We start from the raw sequence: 23,439 nt of genomic DNA, 5'->3' as shown, positions 1-23,439 counted from the left end.
CTAGATTGGGACTTGGGGTGAGCCCAGTGCTCTGCTGCCCCCTCTTCATTAGCTCTTCATCCCATATAGAAAACTCTTGTCAACTTTTTTGCCAGTCTACTCATGGATGTCCAGGTATTTGGAGACATCTAGTCTTCAAAGTCTAGACACACGAACTTGATCTTAGATGGATCTATTTCCTTATAGTGGGGAGGCACACACTCCTGGTGGCAGACACTGGTCATTCTGTTGTGCTTCTTGGACATCTTCTCCACCTCCAGCTATGCCACCAGCTCTTGGACTCTGAGTGAATCCATCTCATCCCAGTATGGTGGAGAGGATCTCCTTCTGGGCTTCTAATCCACAGACCAGGGTAGGTCACAATTCCTATATTGTCCACAACTTTGGGCAAATCTAATCTTTTATATTTTAATCATTTCTATTGGGCATTCTCCATATCTTCTTAAGTCAAGTAACTGTTCTAATCCCTGGATCATTTCTCAGTTGGGTTGCCTTATCAAGCTGTAAATTCACTTTGATGTGCGGCAGGTTCAAATATTCTATTTCAGTGTTTCAGTCTGTGTTTTGTTTTTTTCTTTTAATATTTATTTTTAGTTCTAGTTGGACACAATATCCTTATCTTATTTATTTACGTGGTGCTGAGGATCGACCCCAGGGCCTCCCACGCGCTAGGCGAGTGCTCTAACGTTGAGCCACAGTCCCAGCTCGTTTGTTTTTTCAGTGCTAAGAATCGAACCCTGGGCCTCTTTCAAGCTAGGCAAGTGTTCTACTACTGAGCTAAATCCCTAGCCCTTGTGTGACAGCTTTTGATTTTACATTTAATAATGTCTTGTGAAGAGCAGAGTATTTTAACTTGAAGTCAAAATTATTTTTCTTTTTTCTTGCATTTTCTTCTTACATGCCTTTATTTATTTATTTATTTATTTATTTATTTATTTATTTGAGACAGGGTTTTTTTTATTAGGTTGCTGAAGCTGGCCTTGAATTTAGGATCCTTCTGCCTCAGCCTCGTGAGTAGCTGGGATTACAGGTGTAAACCACCTGGCCCAATTCTGAGTCCACTTTTTTTTGTGGTGGTGAGGAATGGGTAGGGAACTCAGGGTAGACCTGAGTCAAGATCCACTACAAACAGGTGCTTAATAAATAGGTTAAACTGAATGTTGAACCCAAGGTTATTTTCCATCGTAGTCTCATGCAAATCCACACATCACCGAGGGTTCTACTATTTTCATGTTCTTTTCGCAGGTAGAACACGCAAAGCGTTCAAGTCCTCGCTCAGGGTCACGCGAGTCTGCCCAAGCACTCGGCCTCCAAGTCCAAAACGCTCCCTGATGGCGGTACGGGGGCAGGTATGCCTTACCCGTACTTGGAATTGTGCCTCCAACTCTATTTTTTTCTTGACTGCCTTGCACAGGAGGCTTCCCACGTGGTAACTCGGGAGAGAACCAACTCACCGCGCGACAACGATCACCCTAGAGCCCCGCCAGGCTCCAGCCGCTGTCCACGAGCTCAGCAGCAGCGGACCCTGTGCACCGCCCAGGCGCATGCGCAAGCGCACGCTGTGTGTGTGGCGGGGTGGGGGGGTGGGGGGTGCCAGGGACCAAGACGCCGCAGGAGCCAAGGGCGGGACCGGAAGTCAGTCTCTGTCTCTCGGTTGCTAGGAGACGAGTCTTCTACAAGCCAGACAGAAGTTCTACAGCTTCTTTTCCTCCCTTTCTCCGCTTCAGCTTCCCCAAAGCCTGTCACCATGTTAGAACCTGAAACTGAGACTTTGCGAAGTACCTTTCCCTCCTACATGGCAGAGGGCGAGCGGCTCTACCTGCGCGGGGAATTCTCTAAAGCCGCCCAGAGCTTTAGCAACGTGAGTAGCGCTGAGGTCCTCAAATTGCCTGGAGGACCCTGTAGGGTCTAATACTAACTCCTGATTGATGCACCAATATCCTAGATAAGCCCGGTGCTTGGTCATTTTCTACCAATTTCCATTTGCGTTCTTCATTTTCTGCATCAACAGTGACCTCTCCCTTTCCTTTTACTTAAATGTTTTGCGATTAACTGACCTTTCATAGAGCAGTCTCGAATTCCCATCCTTGGCCGGAGATGGGTTGGGAGAGGCATGTAGAAGTTGCGAAGTGTCTGGCACACGGATGCTTATGAAAAGGAGGCTGTCAGTAAAATAATCAGCATTGTTATAGTAACCTTGGTCTAAATTGCACCACCACATCCTAAGGGGGTTGGATGATGTTTCAGAATACCAGACTCGCTGCCCAGCATAACATATGCCAATAAGGAGGTGCATGCAGGGGCTATTATTACTCCATTTTATACATGAGAAAACTGATACAAAAGTTAAGCAACATGCTTAAGCTTACTGAACTAGCAAGCGGTAGAGGAAGAGAGTAAGCATCCAAATCTAGACACTCAGACTCCAAACTGAGACCCTATCCACGGTACAGTGCATTGGCACAAGTCAACTGTCAGGTTTTTTTGTTTTTTTTTTTCCCACCCAGAGGCTCTTAACCACTGAGCCCATCCCCAGCCCTTTTTATGTTTTTATTTTGAGACAGGTTCTCACTAAGTTGCTTAGGGTCTTGCTAAACTTCTGAGCCTGGCTTTAAACTTGCAATCCTCCTGCCTTAACCTCCAATGCCATTGGGATTACTTCCTGCACTACTGTCCCTGGCTCTGTGAGATGTCTTAAAACTGTTAGCCCCCCCCACCCACCCCTCAGTGTTGGGCATGGAATCCATGGCCTCAAGCATGCTAGGCAAGCACTCTACCACTGAACTATACCTTCAGCCCACGGCCCGCCTCTTATTCCAAATGATGTGGTAGGATAGTCCATTAACCCATTCTAAGACTTCTGCTAAAGTCAAGCTTCTCAATTGCTATCTAAAGTCTTTTGTCCCTTTTAACCACCAACCACACCCTAAAACCAGAAATGATGGGTGAACAATTGAGTTTGGGAACCCTACCTCCACCCATTTTCCTCTTGCTGGACCATGTCCCATCCTGGAGCAGCTTGGGCAGAAAGAAAAGATGGCCCCAAGGGATGGTAGCCTTGCATGAGAAGAGGTTTCATTCCAGGAAAGACAGTAGTTACTTCCTCTTCTTAGAAAAGTAGAAAGGTCTTAGAAAGGGGTGGATACAATCTGAAGTCCCAAGAAGGACAATATAGAACAGACTATAGCAATGATCTCAAACGGAAGACAGGACCTAAGAAGTAGTGTAAGTGCCCACCCTTAATTTAGGAGACTCCAATCACAATTTCAGTTTTCCTGACATTAATCCCCTGAAACAGTGATGATTCTCAATTAGTTACATTGAAAGAAAAGGCTTGAGCCAGGTGTGATGGTATGTACATATAATCTCAGCTACTCAGGAGTCTGAGGCATGAGGATCATGGGTTTGAGGCCAGCCTGGGAAACTTAGGGAGACCCTGTCTCAAAATAAAAAAAATAAAGCCAGGTATGGTGGTAGATGCTTGTTAGCCCAGAGACTCAGAAGGCTGAGGTGGATTATTGGAAGTTCAAGGCCAACCTCAGCAATTTAAGGATGCTCAAAGCAATTCAGTGAGACCCTGTCTCAAAAAATAAATAAATAAAAATAAAAGGTCTGGAGATGTTTTAAAACTGTTAGCCCCCCACCCCCACCCCTCAGTGTTAGGCATTGAATCCATGGCCTCAGGCATGCTAGGCAAGCATGACTGGATTCAATCCCTAGTACCTAAAATTAAATTAAGTTTTAAAAAGGTTGGGTGTGTAGCTCAATGGTAGAGCACTTACTAGCATGTCCAAACCCCTAGATTCCATCCCCAGTACCACCAGGGAGAAAAAAAGAAAGAAGAAAAAGCTTTTATTCCAGGATGATGATGATACATGCCTGAAAATCCCAGCGACTCAGGAGGCTGAGACAGGAGGATCACAAGTTTGAGGCCAGCCTCAGCAATTTATTGAGGCCCTAAGCAACATAGTGAGACCCTGTCTTAAAAATTAAAAAATAAAAAGAACTGGGGCCGGGCATGGTGGCACATTCCTGTAATCCCAGCAGCTCGGGAGGCTGAGGCAGGAGGATCACGAGTTCAAAGCCAGCCTCAGCAATGACAAGGTGCTAAGCAACTCAGTGAGACCCTGTCTCTAATAAAATACAAAAAAGTGCTGGGGAGGCTGGGGTCGTGGCTCAGAGGTAGAGCGCTCACCTGGCAAGTGCACGGCACTGAGTTGGATCCTCAGCACCACATAAAAACAAAAATAAGGGTAATGTGTTCAACTACAACTAAAAAATAAATAAATAAATAAAGGGCTGGGGATGCGGCTCTATGGTTGAGTGCCCCTGAGTTCAATCCCTGGTCGCCCCTCAAAAAAAAAAAAAAAAAAAAAAAAAGAACTGGGGATGTGGTTGAGTGATAATGTGCCCCTGCATTCAATCCCAGAGACAAAAAAAAAAAAAAAAAAGGAAAAGATAAATCTAGTGGAATGGATAACCCAAGTTGCAAATTGTCCTAAAATCTATTTTGTTTATCTTAGACATTGAAATTTATTTTGAGGTTTGTGATTGAATTTGGCATGCCCAAAATATCCTGTGGCTTTATCACCTGAGTGGACTAAGGGGAGCATAAGCATTGGCAGAAAGCACCTCCACAGGTACTTCCCATATCTCAACTAATCCAGAATAGCTGTGATTCAGCTTTGCTCAGGATAAGCCACACGCAGGTCAGTGGGTTCAAGGTGACTGAGCAAAGATCAGTGCTTTTGGTCTGCGAAGGCACAGCGGCCTGCTTGCTGACCTGAAGAGTCCCCTTGAAACTCTGCAGGAGGTCAGGGCTGCACTTTCTAGGTCAAGTTGCCACCTTGCTCTTCCAGGTGCCTGCCAACCTGAATGATTCCCTTCTCAGGCCCTTCACCTTCAGAATGGAGACAAGAACTGCCTGGTTGCCCGCTCAAAGTGCTACCTGAAGATGGGAGACTTGGAGAAATCCCTGAAGGATGCTGAGGCTTCACTCCACAGCGACCCAACTTTCTGCAAGGTGACCAGCTAGGTGGGACGACTCCGTCTTGCTTTCACCACTCACTGCCATTGCCTGCCGCCGCCTCTGGTTACCAGTAGTGGAGGAATCCGCCAGACTGCTTGGTGTCTGATGCCGTGTTTCTCTTCACAGGTCACCTGCTCGCCCTCTCTATTCCAACCTTGACCCTCAACCCAGGACACTTCTGTTCTGCCATATCTGAGTCCTGTAAGGCCTTGTCTGTCCACCTTGATTCGAGTCTCTCTCCTTCCAGGGAATTTTACAAAAGGCGGAGACCCTGTACACCATGGGAGACTTTGAGTTTGCCTTGGTGTTCTATCATCGAGGTTACAAATTGCGGCCTGATCGGGAATTCAAAGTTGGAATTCAGAAAGCCCAGGAAGCCATCAACAACTCGGTGGGAAGTGAGTGAGCACAGGGCCTATGACCTTATCCAGGAAGGATCCCAGAATCCCAAGGTTTAGAGGAAGGGCTGAGGTTAGGTGGATGAGCAACCAGCCACAGGCTCGCTGGGAGTCTCAAGACTTGGATTCAGCTATTGCTCATGCTGTCAGGGATTAGAAACTTGTCGATTGGGCCAGGCACAGTAAACTGTCTCCTGGGCTGTAATCTCAGTGGCTCAGGAGGCTGAGGCAGGAGGATTCTGGGTTCCAAGCCAATCTCAGCAACTTAGCAAGGCCCTAAGCAACTTAGCAAGTCCCTGTCTTTAAATAAAATATTAAAAAGAGCTGGGGAGGGGCTGAGGTTGTAGCTCAGTGGTTGAGCGCTTGCCTCGCATGTGTGAGGCACTGGGTTCGATCCTCAGCACCATATAAAGTAAATAAATAAATAAAACAAAGATATTGTGTCCATCTACAACTAAAAACAATAATAATAAAAAAAAGAGCTGGGGATGTGACTCAGTGGTTAAGCACTCCTAGGTTCAATCCCATATCGAAAAAAGAAAACAAAAGAAACTGTCTACTGGGAGAACCAACTCCTGATCCTCTATACTGAGTACTACAGTGTCTTTGTTTTCTTCAAAGCCACATTAGAAGGACTGTTTTGAAGTAGGCCTGTCTTTAGCCTGGAGTCACAGGGTCAAAGGAGTTCCTGAGTCCAACCTTCCCTAGGCCCTGGCTTCCTCCCTCACTACGTATATACAAAGGATGGGTTTTTACTCGGTAGCTCAGTAGCAAGAGGACAGGGAGGTGAGTGAGAGCTTGCTGCTGTGGGCAGCAGAGTGTAGAAATGGCACAGGGCAGTTTACCATGTGCCCAGGCCTCCCTTTATTTGGAAATCTGACTGCCATGGCCTGGGGCTGGCGAAGGCTGGCTAGCTCCTAGGAAACTCTTGTACCAAACATCCTGCACCGGTCACCTGCTAGGCTGACTCAGGGCCTGCTCTGCCACAGCCTCCACTATCCTTCTGCCAAATGCAGCCATTTCTAAATGAAATATGTGATAGGTCATGCCTGACAGACTTGGCCAACCTGAGCTCCGGCTTCTGTCCTTGCAGGTCCTTCTTCCATTAAGCTGGAGAACAAAGGGGACGTGTTCTTCTTAAGCAAGCAGGCCGAGGTAAAGTTCCTGGTTCTGAGGTCATGTATGCCTGTGTCTAGTGGCCCTCTTGCCTGGGAGTGATTAACTCCTGCCCATCATAGGCAGTCATGGGATTCTGCCCCAACTCTAGAGGGGTCCTATGTGTCTAGCTGTTGCCTGACCAGGAACGTCCCATGGTTCTCAGCCCACAGAGAGGTCCTAGAGGAGGAATGCTGAGAGCCACAGCCAAGTCGGAATGGCCCCTGGCATTTTTGCCAATAGTATTGGTTGAGAGGCGAGCCATTAAGATGATGCTGGATTGATTTAATTGTATATTAGACCTTTACTGTCCGCCTGGGCCGGCTACTTTGCAGTTCTCGTGCTACTTTGAAGTTCTTGTGGGGGTTCCTGGAGAGTTTGCATTGGTTGGGGAAGTGCCGGAGGAGGGATTTCTGGTTGGTGGTTCCTGGAGGAGCCGCGTGGCATTCGGGAGAGTTCCCAGGGAGCGTGTGTGGAGTGTGCTGGTGGAGTTCAGAAATAAAGTTTGTTCCTGCTTCAGTGGCTCGTGATTTGTGCCCAGCCAGACTGTGGCAGAGGAACATGGAATCATAGGCTCTGGGCCATGGCTGGGACTCTGTGCTCCTTGCTGAGGCTCTGTTGGGTATCGCTCCATTTTTCCAGAGTATGAAAGCCCAGCAGAAGCCTCATCCCATTAAGCAACTCCCACACCACACCAAGAGAGAATCCAAGCGGAAGGGCTCATTCAAGAGTGAGAAGACTATCCGCCAACTGCTGGGGGAGCTCTATGTGGACAAGGAGTATCTGGAGAAGCTCCTACTGGATGAAGGTTTCAGACCCTTTCTTGGCAATGGGGACTTGAGGCAAAGGAAATCTGGGGTGGATACTTAATGTTTGAACCAGAAGGAGAGACTATCATATAATATTAACTGACACGTACCTGTAGATGGGTTTTAGTAGTATTCTCATTTTACAGATAAGGAAACTGAGGTCACACATGGATGGGGAATGACTCATGTTTGGATTCAGGAGATCCAATTTCAGAGACAGTGTTCATAAGCACAGTGGTACCCTGGAAAGTAACAATGGAGATTTGGAATCCTTTACTATTGTATTAGCTTTCTGTTGCTGTGACAAAATACCTGAGATAATCATTTTATAAGGAGAAAAGGTTTATTCTGGCTCATGGTTTCAGAAAGTTAAGTTCATGGTTGGGTCCATTATCTGGGGGCCTGTGGTAAAGCAGAACATCATGGTAAGGAATGCATGGTGGAACAAAGCTGCACCCCTGATGGCAGCTGGGAAGCAAACAGAGAGGAAGGGGACACAGCCCCAGTGTTCTAACTTCCTTTCACTAGGCCCTACCTCTTAAAGCTTCCACCAACTCCCAGTAGCACCCTCAGCTGAAGACTAAGCCTTCAACACATGAGCCTTTGAGGGACTCTCCAGATCTAGCTCATAACAACCACCATAGTTCCTGAAGGGCCATCCCCTAAGTCTTCAGTCTGTACAATGGGCTGGGCAAAGGGTTCTGGTGGAGAGGTACTCAAATCCAAGCACCTTAGTACTCCTATTCTGAAACATCACCTAGTCCAATCCCTCCTTTCATAGATGAGGAAATAGAATTTACCAAATGGGGAGGAACTTGTCTAAGGTGACAAGCACATTAGTGGTAGAGTCAACACCAGAACCCAGTCAATGTTCTCTCTCCCACACTGTGCTGACAGGACACAGGACAGAGCCTTGAGATGCATGTGCACAGAAACTTGGGGGTGGGAGTGTCCGGCATTAGCTGATAAGCCTGAGCAGGGTCACCCTTGAAGCAAATGCCTTTTCTCTGGAGCTGGCTTCCCAAGGTCATCTGCAGGGATTCCCTGCAGGGTTCCGTGTAGAGCTTTGCTGCACAGATGGCCTCGCTGCTGGCGCATCTCCTAGGTAATGGACCTGAAGGCCTCCTGTGCTTCAGAGGACCTGCTGTGGAGGAAAGAGGAGGCCTGAGCACTACCCCAAGTGGCCTTGCAGCGTTGCAACCAGCTGTAACCTCTGTACAAACAGTGGGCGGGACTTAGGCAAACCCCTCCACCTCCACGCATGCGCAGACACACTTGGCACCTGGGGAATCACTTGGCACCGGCAACCTGGGCCAGGTTGTGCATTTAGACACTTCCCCCCTCCGCCTTTTTCCCACATTTAAATTTTTTTTTTTTTTTTTTTTTAGTGGTAGATGGACACAATATCTTTATTTATTTTTATGTGGTGCTGAGGATCGAACCCAGTGCCTCACACGTGCGAGGCAGGTGCCCTATCACTGAGCCACAACCCCAGCCCTCCGCATTTTTTTATTGGTGCATTATCACTATACATAATGTTGGGATTTTTGTTACATATTCATATACGCACACGATGTAACAATAGAACTTGGCCAATATCACTCCCCAGCACTTGCCCCCTCTCTCCACACTTCCCACCCCCTTGTCCCTTTCCTCTATTGATCTCCCTTTGATTTTCATGAGATCCGCCCCCCACACACCTTTCTTATGACCTTTGACCTTGTGAGTTTGGATTGTTTTGCCAAACTCTGAGGAGGGAGCATCCATAGAAAATGGATGGTCTCAAGTTTCATCCATTTTCCTGCAAATGACATAGTTTTATTTTCTTTATGGGTGAATAAAACTCCATTGTGTTTATATACCACATTTTCTTTATCCATTCACCTGTTGATGGAGGCTGGTTCCATATTTTGGCTATTGTGGGTTGTGTTTCTATATCCATGGGCTTGTATGTGTCACTACAGTATGAGGACTTTAAATTATTAGGAGAAATACCAAGGAGTGGTATAGCAGGTCATCTGGTGGTTCCATGCCCTATCTTTTGAGGAACTAATTTCCACAGTAGTTGTACTAATTTACAGTCCCATCAACACTGTACAAGAGTTCCTTTTTCTTTACATTCTCTCCGGCACTTATTATTATTATTATTATTATTATTATTATTACTTTTAAATATTCATTTTTTAGTTGTACACAATACCTTTATTTTGTTTGTTTATTTTTATGTGGTGCTGAGGATCTAACCCAGGGCCTCACACATGCTAGGTGAGCGCTCTACTGCTAAGCCACAATCCCAGCCCCTATTATTATTATTATTAATTATTATTATTATTAACCAGGAATTAAACCCAAGCGTGGCTTAACCACTGAGTCACATCCCCAGTCCTTATTATTTTTTATTTTGAGATAGGGTCTTTTTTTTTTTTTTTTTTTTTTTTTAACCTTGATCACATTCTGCAGTATCAGTTGCATTGGTTATATTTTGAGATAGGGTCTTGATAAGTTGTTTAGGGCTTTGATAAATTGCTGAGGACCTTGCTAAGTGGCTTTGAATTTGCAATCGTCCTGCCTCAGCCTCCTGAGCCCCTGGGAGTACAGGCCTGTGCCGAAGTGCCAGGCTTTTTTGTTGATATTCTTGATGGCTGCCATTCTGACGGGGGTGAGATGACATCTCAGTGTCTTTGTGATTTGCATTTCCCTAATAGCTAATGACGTTGAATCTTCTTTTCATATTTTTGTTGGCCATTCATATTTCTTCTTTTGAGAAGTGTCTGTTTAATTCATTTGCCCATTTATTAATTGGGTGATTTGGGGGTTTTGCTGTTAAGTTTTTTGAGTTCTTTCTGTATTCTAGATATAAGCCTCTGTCAGAAGAATAGCTAACGAGTCAGGCACAGTGGCACACGTCTATAATTCCAGCGAGCAGCTCAGGAGGCTGAGGCAGGGGGCTTTTGAGTTCAAAACCAGCCTCAGCAACTTAAGGATGCCCTGAACAACCATTCTGTATTCCTAATTGTTTCCTTTGCTGTGCAAAGATCCCATTTATTAACTCTAGGCATTATTTCCTGAACTTCAGGAGTCCTAGACACTTTCTTCTCTGAGGATACATCTTGAAAGTGGGGATCCCTGAAAATTGAGGCTTCTTAGTGTGTTTCCCACCTGCTCCTTATGCTATCTCCTTGCATATTGCCACAAAGGTCTATGCCAAGGGAAAGTCCAAAAGGGGGGACCCTGGCCTCATCCTGGCCTGGCTAGATCCACTCTGTCACCATGTGCTCTCCCTTTGGTCATTGTTCCTGCAGGTGCAGGCAGAGCTCCTCACAGAGGGCCCCTCAGCAGGGCCCCAAGCCTCGATGAGGCCATCCCCTTAAATACTTGTCCTCTCCGGTGTCACCTTGCACCCCTTCCCCACAGACCTCATCAAAGGCACCATCAAGGGCGGCTTGACTGTGGAAGACCTCATCATGACGGGCATCAACTACCTGGACACCCGCAGCAACTTCTGGAGGCAGCAGAAGCCAATCTATGCCAGGGAGCGGGACCGGAAGCTAATGCAAGAGAAGTGGCTGTGTGACCGCAAACGTCACCCATCACAGACGGCCCGTTACATCCTCAAGAGCCTGGAGGACATCGACATGTGTGGGTAGTATTCTCAGAGGGGTGGGGCAGGCGCCTCTGCTCTCTTGCCAAATGAGGCGGGAACAGCATAATAGCTGAGCCCCTGACTCCACTGAGCTGTGGATGGACACTGGGGGGAGTGGACCAGAGGAGTCACCCCATGAGCCTTGAGGAGACTACCCTTGCCTCCATGTCACCCGCTTCTCTTCCCAGTGCTGACCAGTGGCAGTGTCGAAGGGAGTCTTCAAAAAGCTGAGAAAGTGCTGAAGAAGGTGCTGGAATGGAATAAAGAAGAGGTGCCTAACAAGGACGAACTGCTTGGGAACTTGTACAGCTGCATCGGGAACGCCCAGATTGAGCTGGGGCAGATGGGAGCAGCCCTGCAGAGCCACAGAAAGGACCTGGAGATCGCCAAGGAGTAGTGAGTGCCTTCCAGGTGGCCAAGGGGAGACTCCACTACCGAGGAGTGGGGTCGGGGACACTGTTCCAGCCTTTGCCAGGGTTGCTGGTGGCTTTGCTTCCGTTTTCTGCCTTCCATGCCTAAGGTAGATTCCCACAGAGGTAGGTGCCACCTGCCCAGGACCAAGGGTAAGGGGACAAACCTAGACTGTTTGCCTTTTCTCATCAAGAGGAGTATGATGATGGTTCAAAATTCCAAAAAGCTAGGGCCAGGCTTGGTGGCTCCAGCCTATACTCTCAGTGGCAAGAGACCAAGGGAGGAAAAGCACAAGTCTGAGGCCAGTGTGGGCGACTCAGCGAAGCCCTGTCGCAGAATAAAGAATAAATAGGGGGCGGGATGAGGCTCAAGCGGTAGCGCGCTCACCTGGCATGCGTGCGGCCCGGGTTCGATCCTCAGCACCACATACAAACAAACAAAGATGTTGTGTCCGCCAAAAAACTAAAAAAAAAAAAAAAAATAAGTATTAAAAAATTGCCCCCCCAAAAATAAAAAAGAATAAATAGGTCTGATGATGTCACTCAGTGATAGAATGCTTCTAGGTTCCATCCCGGTACCACAAAAAGAAAGAAAGAAAGAATCCCCAAAGTTCGCAGTGGTCTGCCTTTTATAGGTAATTTTATTATTTTTTAAAAATATTTATTTATTTATTTAGTTTTTTTAGTTTTTGGCGGACACAACATCTCTGTATATGGTGCTGAGGATCGAACCCAGGCCGCACGCATGCCAGGCGCACGCACTACCGCTTGAGCCACATCCCCAGCCCGGTAATTTTATCCTTATATCATCTCAGCAAGCATGCATTAAGATTCAGAGATGCCAAGGACTGCTAACCTTGGGAACACAGAGATGACCAGACCAAAGGGTCATTTCTGGGGTCATTCCTTGCAGATGTCAAACAAAAAGTCACATAGCCACTTAATTGCAATTGTGATAAGTGTCATAAAGTGAAAGCACGGGGTCCAGCCCTTTGAGAAATACCTTCCAGGAGGACTTGCCTGGGCATTGGGTGCTCACACCGCCTGCACAAGGCCTGAGGCAGGAGGAAACTTGAGGCTGGAAGGCACAGAGTGTTGCCAGGGCAAGAAGGGGGCAAGGGGAGGCTGGAGGATGTGGGCAGGGGTGGGGCCAAGCAGGGCCCTGCAAGCCATGCTGCTGACTGAGAGTCAGGGAGCTCCGGCTTTGGCATCTGTGCCACCCAGCTGTGGGCCCTTTAAATGGACAATGATAGCCCCTACCCTAGTGTGGAAGGGAGGATGAATGTGAAAGCACATGTCAAAACTTTGGGTCCCTCATAGGGCTGGGGTGTGGCTCAGTGGCAGAGCACTCGCCTCGCATCTGCAGGGGCCTGGATTCCATCCCAACACTGCTAATCAAAGCAAAGCCTGGGAAGAGGATCTGTCTGGCCTTGATAATTACACCATCAACTCTCCCCGATATGAGCTGAGGGCTTGGTAGGAGGGTCCTCCCTTTGTGAGCATCCTAGTTCTAACCCTTGGAGTCCTTGTCCACTCTACTGTCCAGTTCCTCCTTTCCCCACAGTTCTGGGTCCCTCTTGGTCTCCCAGAACCCGTTTTCACTCATCTCCCAGCCTTGCTGCTGCTGCTCCCACAGATCTCCAAAGATCTGCCCTTTGTCTATCAGCAATCCTTCCCTGATGAGAAGCAGGCAGTGAATGGTCTCTCTTTGCCGTGGTTGGCCCCCAGGCTCTCTCCAAACTCACTCCTTTTTTTTTTTTGAGAGAGAGAGAGAGAGAGAGAGAGGGAGGGAGAGAGAGAGAGAGAGAGAGAGAGAGAGAATTTTAATATTTATTTTTTAGTTTTCGGTGGACACAACATCTTTGTTTGTATGTGGTGCTGAGGATCGAACCCGGGCCGCACGCATGCCAGGCGAGCGCGCTACCGCTTGAGCCACATCCCCAGCCCCAAACGCACTCCTGCAGGGTCCTCCTAGAACAGCCCTCCAGGGGGCTCCAGTCTCCCTGAAGGTTGGGCCTCCATCCTTCCCCTCTTTCCTTGGCCCCAGATGGGGTCCATTCTCATGTCTCCCTCCCCTCCTTTCTTTTTCCTGCAGTACTAGAGATGAACCAGGACCTTGAGAGATGTCCTGTATTGGCCATTCCAGAAGTGTGAAGAAGGGACCCCCAGGGTTGGAGACAGATGTGTCTTTGATTCCTGGCTCTGCTACATAAAGCTGTGTGGATCTTAAGCAATCTCCTCAGTTTCCTCATCTTTCAGGAAGGCATGATGATGCCAACTGACAGGGGTCGTGAGGATTAAATAAGATGTGTGTAGATGGTTCCTTGGATCCAACCAGCTACCATTCACTAGTGACTCAGATCTTTACTTCTTGCCCGACTTGGCCAAGCCAAGACCTGCCTGTCCACTGACTCCAAGGCATTTCCCTTTGGATGTCCCAGATGAATATGGCCAAATAAGAACCCGTTGTCTTTTTCCCAAACTTCTTGTTCTGAGGTTCCCTAACCCAAGAGCCTCTCACTCCCCCAGGGAAGAAGCCCAGGAGGCTTCTGGTTCCTCCCTCCCTCCCTGTTCACACTTGGCCCTCTTAGACTTTGGACCTTGGAAGGGGCTACATAATAGGCACCTAGCAAGTGTGTGCAAGTGACTAAGTAAACAGAGGTATTCCTTAACAATGCTCTTTCCTCTAATATCCAGGAACCGGCCTCACCCAGAAGCACTGGTCTTACAAGTGCGTTCTCTGTACCCCATTCTAATCGGCCCCTTCCTGATGAGCCCCTTACTGTCCAGGTAGCTTCTGCTACCCAGCTCTCATTTGTTTCCACGAAGCTTGTAGGTTTGGTTGCTTGCCTTCTCATAGCTGTGAGTTCTCATTCCATATTAATATCAGGGATAAATTCGTATATGACAGCGTGTTTGTGCATCATCCCATTACACAGTACTTGCTCGGGGAGGGGAGACCAAGCAGAGGTGCTGAGGGGCCAAGGAGAGGGGCAGGCAGGAGCACTGTGGGTGGGGAACCTCAGAGAAGACAGGTGGGTTATCAGGGGAAGGAGAAGGGCGCCCTAGGCAGAGAGAATGGGCGGTTTAGGGAACCGCAGATAGCGTGGCTGGGCTGGGAGCCAGGACTCATGGAGAGCCAATGTCATACTGAGCGGGCCAGCCTGCAGCTGCTGAGGCCCAGGAGGGAGTAGGTTTTACACAAGCACTACCACGTTGGCTTGTTTGGGAACTGGGTGGTACTGAGGGTAAAGCTTGAAAGTCCCCCCCACCCTTCTGCTCATTTCCCTTGGGTCTCCTTAGAAAGTGTCCTTCTGGTCCCTTTTCTTGTGCTTACCTACATGCTAATGTGTATATACACATGCACAGGATTTTCAAAGCAAAAGCCATTATTTCTGTGTTAAAAAAAAAAAAAAAAGAATGAGAGCCAGGCACAGTGGTTTACACCCGTAATCCCAGCAGCTCAGAGACTGAGGCAGGAGGATTGTGAGTTCAAAGCCAGCAACTTAGCCCTAAGCAACTCAGCAAAACCTTGTCTCTAAAATATAAAAAGAGGCTTGGGATGTGGCTCAGTGGTAAAATACCCCTGAGTTCAATTCCCAGTACCAAAAAAAGAGTCCACTTTTTTTTTTTTTTTCTGATAACTTAAAACAGCACACATCTATTCTCTTACAGTTCTGTGGATTAAATCAATTTCAGTGGGTCAAAATCACAGTGCTGGGCTGGGGATATAACACAGTTGCTAGAGTGCTTGCCTTGCATGCATAAGGCCTTGGGTTTGATTCCCCAGCACACACACACACAAAAATCCCAGTGCTGTGTTCCCTGCAGAGGTGGAGGGGAGGATGCATTTTGCATCCTGTTCCCTTGCTGCACCCTCAGAGCACAGCAAATGCTTCCAGCTGCATTATTATTATTTTTTTTTTAGATGTTGATGGACCTTTGTTTTATTTATTTATTTTTATGCGATGCTGAGAATCGAACCCTGTGCCTCACACTGGGTTCTCTACCACTGAGCCCCAGCCCCAAGCTGCACTGTTTTTCAACACAGTGGGACGACATACAAAGTCTATGCTCCAGTAATCTGACTTTTTAACTAAGTATATCACGGACTTTGTTTTATCACTAAAAATTGCCATTGTTAGATCGTGGATGACATTTAGATTGTTTCCAAAATAATCATCACTTTAATGAATGATCTTGTCACACTGTTTTCTTGAAGTAAATTTCTAGAAGGGAAATTGCTGGATCAGAGGGGATCTCTGAAAGTTATTGTTTGATGACCCTCCAGGAAAGTGCTGATAAAGGCCATCAGAGTCTCCACCTGGAACCCTGAGTCCCCGAGGCCAGGGCCCTGCTTTTGCCTTTTTTTCTGTTTTGTGGTGCCTGTTACAGCTCATCTCTCTCCAACAGCTTGTTTTGCTTCTTCCCCACAGTGACCTTCCTGATGCAAAATCAAGAGCCCTTGACAACATTGGCAGGGTTTTTGCCAGAGTTGGGAAATTCCAGCAAGCCATTGACACGTGAGTGATCAGTCCCCACACCAGGGCTCGGACTTCCTGCCCTCACGTGGGGATTCTAGCCTGGGGCCAGAATGTCAGGCAAGGAGACTTCAGAAGAGGGATGGGGGTTGGCTCCTGGCTCTGCTAGGTGACTACTGATTGGCAAGCCAATCTTTTTGTCAGGGGGGGATCAAAGCCACAGCTTTGCATGTGCAAAGCAGGTGCTCTACCATTTAAAGCTCTGAGCCTCCTCCGTTAGATTCATAGAATTTATGGAATAGAATCAGCATTTTCTCACAGTTTCCTAGTGATCAGAATCACCTGGAGTACTTGTTAGGTCTAAGAGTACTGGGCACCAGGTTTGGTGGTGCACACCTGTAATTCAAGTGGCCCAGGAGGTTGAGGCAGGAGGATCACAAATTTAAGGCCAGCCTTAGTGATTTAGTGAGACCCTAAGCAACCTAGTGAGAGACTCTCTCTCAAAAATTAAAAAGGCTGGATATTTAGCTTAGTAATACACATCCCTGGGTTCAGTTCCCAGTACCCCAAAATTTGAGAGTTGCTTGACTTCTTTGCTGAAAATTCTCATTCTACAAGTCAGGGTTGAGGCTCAGAATTTTTTTTTTTTTCTTTTTTTTTTCTGTACTGGGGATTGAACCCAGGGGTACTTTACCACTGAGCCACATCCTCAGCCTTTTTTATTTTTTATTTTGAGTCAGAGTCTCCCTAAGTTGCTGAGTCTGGCCTTGAACTTGCAATCCTCCTGCCTCAACCTCCTGAGTCACGGGATTACAGGTGTCTGGCACCATGCATGGCTTCAGAGATTCTTTTTTAACCACACTCCAGGTGATTCTTACCTTTGGGCAGTTCAGAAACAGTGGACAAAGCGACCCTTGAAACTTCCTCTGAGGTTGTTGTGTGACTGTGTGGTCCTGTGGGCTCACTGAGGACAGTATCTGAACTCCCCAGGTGGCCTGACTGCCAAACTCTGATGTCCAGCCCTGGGGCTAGTTAGCTTCTGGGGCAGGGGCTAGCGTGTAGTCCTAGAGAGCCTTGAGGGAGGCCCAGACCTGGGAGAACCTGCTTCCTGGGCTCACCCACCCTTCCTGGAGAGAAGTAGGCCTTCAGGCCCCTGTTGCTTGATCCAAAGACTTGTTTACCAGTTACCTTCTTTCCACAGGATTCAGTCCCCTGATGGCCTTTGGTGTCTGTGGCTGAAAGAGGAGGATCAGTGTTTACCCACCCATTAGTATCTTGTTGTAATAAACTGTTTTATTAAATATTAATAATTAAATTAATATTTAATAAAACAGTTTATTAAACAAATTTAAAATATTAAATATTAATTTGGAAAACAGAGAAAAGTAGAAGAAAATATTAGACCCACCACCCAAAGACCAGTACTTGGTATTTTTGTTTTTCATGCTGGTCTTTTTTCTGTGCCAATTTTTCTCTCATAGGTACTTAAAATTCTTAAACATTATTTTGATGTTATTTCAAGTGCTGTCTTCATTTATTCATTTATTTATTGGTACTGGGTTTGAACTGAGGCTGCTTTACCACTAAGCTGCATCTCTAGCTATTTTTATTTATTTTTTTTTTTTGTTTTGAGCATGGTCTTGCCAAGTTGCTGAGGCTGGACTTGAATTTGTGATCCTCCTGAGTTGCTGGGATTACATGTGTGGGCCTAGCTCACATGCTACTTTTAAACATTATTTTCCAGGGTTGTGCCAAATTTGATCTCATTGATTTTTTTTTTTTAAATATTTTTTAGTGTTGATGAACCTTTATCTTGTTAATTTATTTATTTGTGGTGCTGAGAATTGAACCCAGGGCCTCACACATGTGAGGCAAGCACCCCACCACTGAGCCACAACCCCAGCCCCTCCCATCCCATTGATATTACCAAAATAGTTTAGTAGTTTTGAAATATGTTAATGCTAATTAGCTGCACACCTGGGCTGAAGGTTAAGAATGAGTCTTATTCTGTCACCTAGCAGGAAGCCTTGGTCTCCTGTGGCTGATAGCAGAATTTTAAGGAAAGAAGCTGACCCTGGTTTTTCATGTCACCAGGTGGGAAGAGAAGATCCCTCTGGCTAAAACTACCCTGGAGAAGACCTGGTTGTTCCATGAGATTGGCCGCTGTTACTTGGAGTTGGACCAGGCCTGGCAGGCTCAGAATTATGGTGAGAAGTCTCAGCAGTGTGCCGAGGAAGAAGGGGACATTGAGTGGCAGCTGAACGCCAGCGTTTTGGTGGCACAAGCACAAGGTAACAGCTCAGAGATGAACAGCCTTCAGGCCCAGCTGTCACCCTCAGGCTGGCTTGGTTTAAGCAAAGTTTGATTAGGGATACCTCAAGAGCAAGGAGCTGCAGATCAACATAGCATCATGCCATCCTCAAATTATTAGTCAGTTTTACATTACTACAACAAATTACCTAAGACAGGCTACTCTATAAAGAAAAGAGGTATTTTTAGCTTATAGTTTTGAAGATTTGAGGTCCTGACACTGGCATTGGCTGGGCTCTGGTGAGGGCTTCTTCTTCTTCTTTTTTTTTTATAGTTGTAGATAGACACAATACCTTTATTTTATTTATTTATTTTTATGTGGTGCTGAGGATGGAATCCAGTGCCTCACACATGCTAGGGAAGTGCTCTCCACTGAGCTACAGCCCCAGCCCCTGGTGAGGGCTTCTTACTTGACTATCATTTCATGGCATATTGCAGCGGCAGAAGCACATACTGGACAAGCAATCATGTTGCCAAACAGGAAGTCACAGGACTGGGGGACGCCATACTCAAGGGTTTATAACAACTTTCTCAAGAAAACTAACAAATAGTTAGTTGCCTGAGAACTGCCTTAATCCCTCTGGGGTAGGGTTCCCAGTGACCTTACCCTAAGCCTCACCTCTTTAAGCTCCCACATCACCACACTGGGACTGGGCTCCTAACATATTAATTTTTTTTGTGGGGGGGACATTTAAACCACATCCAAACCATGGTAATAGTGTCCATGTATTAAGCCACCGACTCTTGCTTGCTAGGTATCTTTTACTCAAGCTTTTTTTTTTTTTTTTTTTTAGTTGTAGATGGACACAATACCATTTATTTGTTTGTTTGTTTGTTTGTTTATTCTTATGTGGTGCTGAGGATCGAACCCAGCTCCTCACACATGCTAGGCGAGCACTCTACCACTGAGCCACAACCCCAGCCCCTCAAGCTTTTTTTTTTTTTTTTTTTTAGGGATTGAACCCAGGGGTGCTTAACATCCCCAGGCCTTTTTTATATTTTTATGGTGAGACAGGGTTCCACTAAGTTGCCCAGGCTGGCCTCACACTTACAATCCTCCTACCTCAGCCTCCTGAGTAGCTGGGTTTACAGGAATGTACCACTGTCTCTGAATGAATACTGATTCTCCATCTCTAATGTGTATTTGAAAAAAATATATATTTGACCTCACTTACTGTGACTCTGCATATTTTCAGAATTACATTTGGATCTCCTTTTAAAATTTGACTTAAGGGGCTGGGGATGTGGCTCAAGCGGTAGCGCGCTCACCTGGCATGAGTGCGGCCCGGGTTCGATCCTCAGCACCACATACAAACAAAGATGTTGTGTCTGCCGAGAACTGAAAAATAAAAAATTCTCTCTCTCTCTCTCTCTCTCTCTCTCTCTCTCTCTCTCTCTCTCTCTTCTCTCTTTAAAAAAATAAATAAATAAAATTTGACTTATGGACACAGGTCCTCCTTCCTCCATGAATCCCAAAGCAGTACTTGGGAAGGGGTGAATCTTGAGTGTGCACAGTTATAAAGAAAGCAGCGATGTTTGTCTATAATCCCCACTACTCAGGAGGCCGAGGCAGGAGGATTGCAAGTTCAAAACCAGCCTCAGCAACTTAGTGAGACCCTGTTTCAAATTTAAAAAATAGGGGCTGGGCATGTGGCTCAAGTGGTAGCGCGCTCGCCTGGCATGCGTGCGGCCCGGGTTCGATCCTCAGCACCACATACAAACAAAGATGTTGTATCCGCCAATAATTAAAAAATAAATATTAAAAATTCTCTCTCTCTCTCTCTCTCTCTCTCTCTCTCTCTCTCCTCTCTCACTCTCTCTTAAAAAAAAAATTAAAAAATAAATAAATAAAAGGCTGGGGACAGGGGATGTAACTCAATAGTAAAATGATCCTGTGTTCCATTCCCATTAATGGGGAGGGGAAGCATCTGCGTGAAGAACTGGACCAGACCCTGTCTGGTTAGTGCTTTTCCTTTCTCCCTGAACTGAAGTTCTTTTTCTTGGGGGGTGGGGTGAGGAATACCTGGGATTGAACTCAGGGGCACTGAGCCACATCCCCAGCTCTTTTTTGTATTTTAGAGACAGGGTCTCACTAAGTTGCTTAGGGCCTCATTAAGTTGCTGAGGCTGGCTTTGAACTTTTGATCCTCCTGCCTCAGCCTCCAGAGCCACTGGAACTACAGGTGTGTGCCCTCACGCCCAGCTCCCAGCCCTTTTCATTTCTAATTGTGTGATAAGGTCTCCTAAGTTGCTGAGGCTGGCCTGGACCTTGTGATCTTCCTGCCTTGTCTGTCCTGGTAACCGGGATACAGTCATGGGCCACTGCACCCACTGGTTTGGGCAGAGTGTGGAAAAACTTGACCATTTTAAAAGTATGGATTTCCTCTTCTAGACAAATCTAAAGATGAAACAGGATGGGGTTGTGTCCACCACCCTGGAGACACATGATGTGTGCATTGTGCCTACCCTGAAACCACTTCCCTCACTGACCCCTCTGAAAGGTAGATTCCAAGGCTCAGGCCTGTCAGTTCCAGTCCTCACGGGTGAGATGGGCCTGGGCACCTCAGTGGTGCTGCCCATGCCCTGGGGCTGACTCCATCTAGCCCACTCAGGCTTCTCAGGCCCTGGGTGTGGCCAGGCAGGCCAGGCCTCCTTCTTGCGACATAAGTATCACAATCTCCCTGTGCTGTGCCTCCCCTGCTTTCCAGTGAAGCTGCGAGACTTGGAGTCGGCTGTGAACAATTTTGAGAAGGCCCTGGAGAGAGCGAAGCTGGTCCATAACAACGAGGCACAGCAGGCCATCATCAGCGTGAGCCTTTGTCCCCAGCTGGGCCTTGGGAGTGGGCAGTGGGGCTGGGGCTCCCCTCAGCCTTTTCAGCTGGCCGCTTATAGCTGCTTATTATCCACCGCCCATAGGCCCTTGCTAGGCAGGCTAATGACTCTGCAGTGTGGCTGCCACTGTGCATTGTCCCTACCCTGAAACCCCTCAGCAACCTCACGTGCATCATTTGAAACAAACAAACAAACAAACAAAAAAAAACAGAAAAAGTTTTACAGAACATTTTTACCTCCCCTATGTACGATGTGCATTGATATTTCATATTGTCTTTTATTTTTAAAGAGACAGGGGCAATCTGGGCACAGTGACGCCTGCCTAGATCCCAGCTACTCAAAAGGCTGAGGCTGGGGGATCCAAGTTCAAGGCCATCCTCAACAACTTAGCAAGACCCTGTCTCAAAATCAAGTGTAAAAAAGGCTGAGGATGTAGCTCAGTGGGAGAGCACTTGTCTAGCATGTAGCATGTGTGAGGCTCTCTCTCTCTCTCTCTCTCTCTCTCTCTCTCTCGAGAGAGAGAGAGAGAGAGAGAGAGAGAGAGAGAGAGGGGGGGGGATGCACACTCTGTGATCCAACCTTACATCGACTTCCTGCACTCAAGCAAGCCTTGTGCCTCAGCCTCCTGAGTAGCCCAAACTGTAGGCACGTGCTATCATATCTGGCTTTCCATTTTATTCCATCTAATGCCTGAGACCTATTAAACTGATTTTAGGACTTGCAGTTTGAAAATTGCCCCCTCATCCAAGAGACAACAGGAAGTACAGTGTGAATTCCTCTTTTTCCTGTTTCAACCCTTTGTTGGTTCTCAGTGTCTGGGAGAAGGTTCCTGGCTTTTCTCTGGGAGGTGGAAGAGCCCCTGGTGGCCTCTCCCCACCCTGTGGCTCTTGCGCTGTCCAAGCAGGCCAGTCCCCACCCCACCCCTTGCATTTCAGCTTCAGCCCAAACCAGCCCCTGCTTTTCCTGAGCAGGTTCTCCTGTGCCTCGTGGCCTGTGCTCTTATCTTTGCCTGGAATGTTCTAAACTCACCTTCACTTGGCTAACTTCCACTCAACCTTGGGTTTCAGCTTACATGTCCCATCAGGAGGCCTTCTCTGACCCCCTTGGTCTGGGTGAGGTGACGTCTCCCTTCCCCAGCCCACTATGTCCCTGTGAAAGTCCATATCACTCTATTAGAATTGTCCTGACCTACTCATGAAGCAGCTCTTAGCCACCCTCAGCAGCAGGACCTTGGGAAAGGAGCAGGGACCCTAACACTTCTGTTTGGAGCAGGGCCTCATGGCTGCCTCTGGATGGCAGGGGTTGGTCAGGCCACCTGAAGGGACATCCAAGCTGAAACCTGAGGTTGAAGTTAGCCAAGTGAAGGAGAGTTTAGAACATTCCAGGCAAAGATAAGGGCACAGGCCAACAGGAAAGAACACTGAGGATGTGACAGCCTGTGGGCCTGAAGTAAAGCTGGAGGAAACTGGGGGTTTCCTCAGGCCAGCAGAGGAGACGCTGGGCCTGGATTCAGGGGCTGTAGGGGTCACGAAGGCAGCAGGGTGGGGACAGCCTGCCAGCTGGACTGGAAGGCAGGGATGACAGAGAAGTGACCTGACGCACTGGGTCTTGTGAGAGGCTAGTTAGGCCAGTTGTGCTATTGGCAAGAAATCATTCCCAACAGGCCCCACGGGTCCCAGGCTGTCCCCTGTTCCCACACACCCCAGGGCAACACATCATTGTCCTTCTGTTGAGGGACAGCTGTAGTACACATCCTGCCTGTAACTCTGACCTCTGGGAGAAGAGCACCCAGGTCACTAAGCCCTGCCACACGCTCCTCTGCTTCACAATTCACATGCAGGGTCCCTCCTGCTTAATTCTCTTCTGCGTGAACAGCCTGCAAGCAGACAGCATGGCATTCAAGTCAGAAAATACTTACTAAGCAGTATTCAGTATTGGTTGTCAAGCCCAAAGGTGTCTGGCTATGCTCTTGGCTCACAAGAAACTGTGTCAGCAGGAAGATTCAAACAAAAGCACAAGTTGGGTGCAGTGGCGCACACCTGCAATCCCAGTGACTCAGGAGGCTGAAGCAGGAGGATCACAAGTATGAGGCCAGCCTCAGCAACTTAGCAAGGCCCTAAGCAACTTAGTGAGACCCTGTCTGAGTATTTAAAAAATCAAAAGGAGGGGGTTGGGGTTGTGGCTCAGTGGTACAGTGCTTGCCTAGCAATGTGTGAGCGCTGATTCAATTCTCAGCACTGCATATAAATAAATAAAAGATCCATTGACAACTAAAAAATATTTTTAAAATATTGAAAAACTAATTTAAAAAATAAATCAAAAGGACTGAGGATGTCGCTCAGTGGTACAGCACCCTGGGTTCAGTCCCCAGTA

General features: G+C 47.3%; 1 protein-coding gene across 7 annotated transcripts in view; it reads left to right on the top strand.

The window, feature by feature from the left end:
- The window catches only part of Odad4 (outer dynein arm docking complex subunit 4), a 35,081-nt gene that overhangs the window by 7,854 nt on the left and 3,788 nt on the right, over positions 1–23,439 (top strand). For 2 of the 7 annotated variants that reach the window (XM_076869618.2, XM_076869616.2), the window contains 13 exons: positions 187–352; positions 965–1,010; positions 1,246–1,563; positions 1,728–1,861; positions 4,892–5,023; positions 5,277–5,427; positions 6,521–6,582; positions 7,225–7,390; positions 10,806–11,030; positions 11,223–11,430; positions 15,881–15,967; positions 18,020–18,216; positions 20,943–21,043. In XM_076869618.2, the coding sequence (XP_076725733.2) occupies positions 1,545–1,563; positions 1,728–1,861; positions 4,892–5,023; positions 5,277–5,427; positions 6,521–6,582; positions 7,225–7,390; positions 10,806–11,030; positions 11,223–11,430; positions 15,881–15,967; positions 18,020–18,216; positions 20,943–21,043 (1,482 nt within the window). In that variant the 5' untranslated portion in view covers positions 187–352; positions 965–1,010; positions 1,246–1,544. Of the gene's footprint in view, positions 1–186; positions 353–964; positions 1,011–1,245; positions 1,564–1,727; positions 1,862–4,891; positions 5,036–5,155; positions 5,428–6,520; positions 6,583–7,224; positions 7,391–10,805; positions 11,031–11,222; positions 11,431–15,880; positions 15,968–18,019; positions 18,217–20,942; positions 21,044–23,439 lie in introns of those variants that run through there. The other 5 variants (XM_076869619.2, XM_076869623.2, XM_076869622.2 and 2 more) reach the window with 5 other exon arrangements.

This window comes from Callospermophilus lateralis, chromosome 11, assembly GCF_048772815.1.
Source record: "Callospermophilus lateralis isolate mCalLat2 chromosome 11, mCalLat2.hap1, whole genome shotgun sequence".
Classification (NCBI taxonomy): domain Eukaryota; kingdom Metazoa; phylum Chordata; class Mammalia; order Rodentia; family Sciuridae; genus Callospermophilus; species Callospermophilus lateralis.
This window is presented reverse-complemented; position numbering and strand designations above follow the sequence as displayed.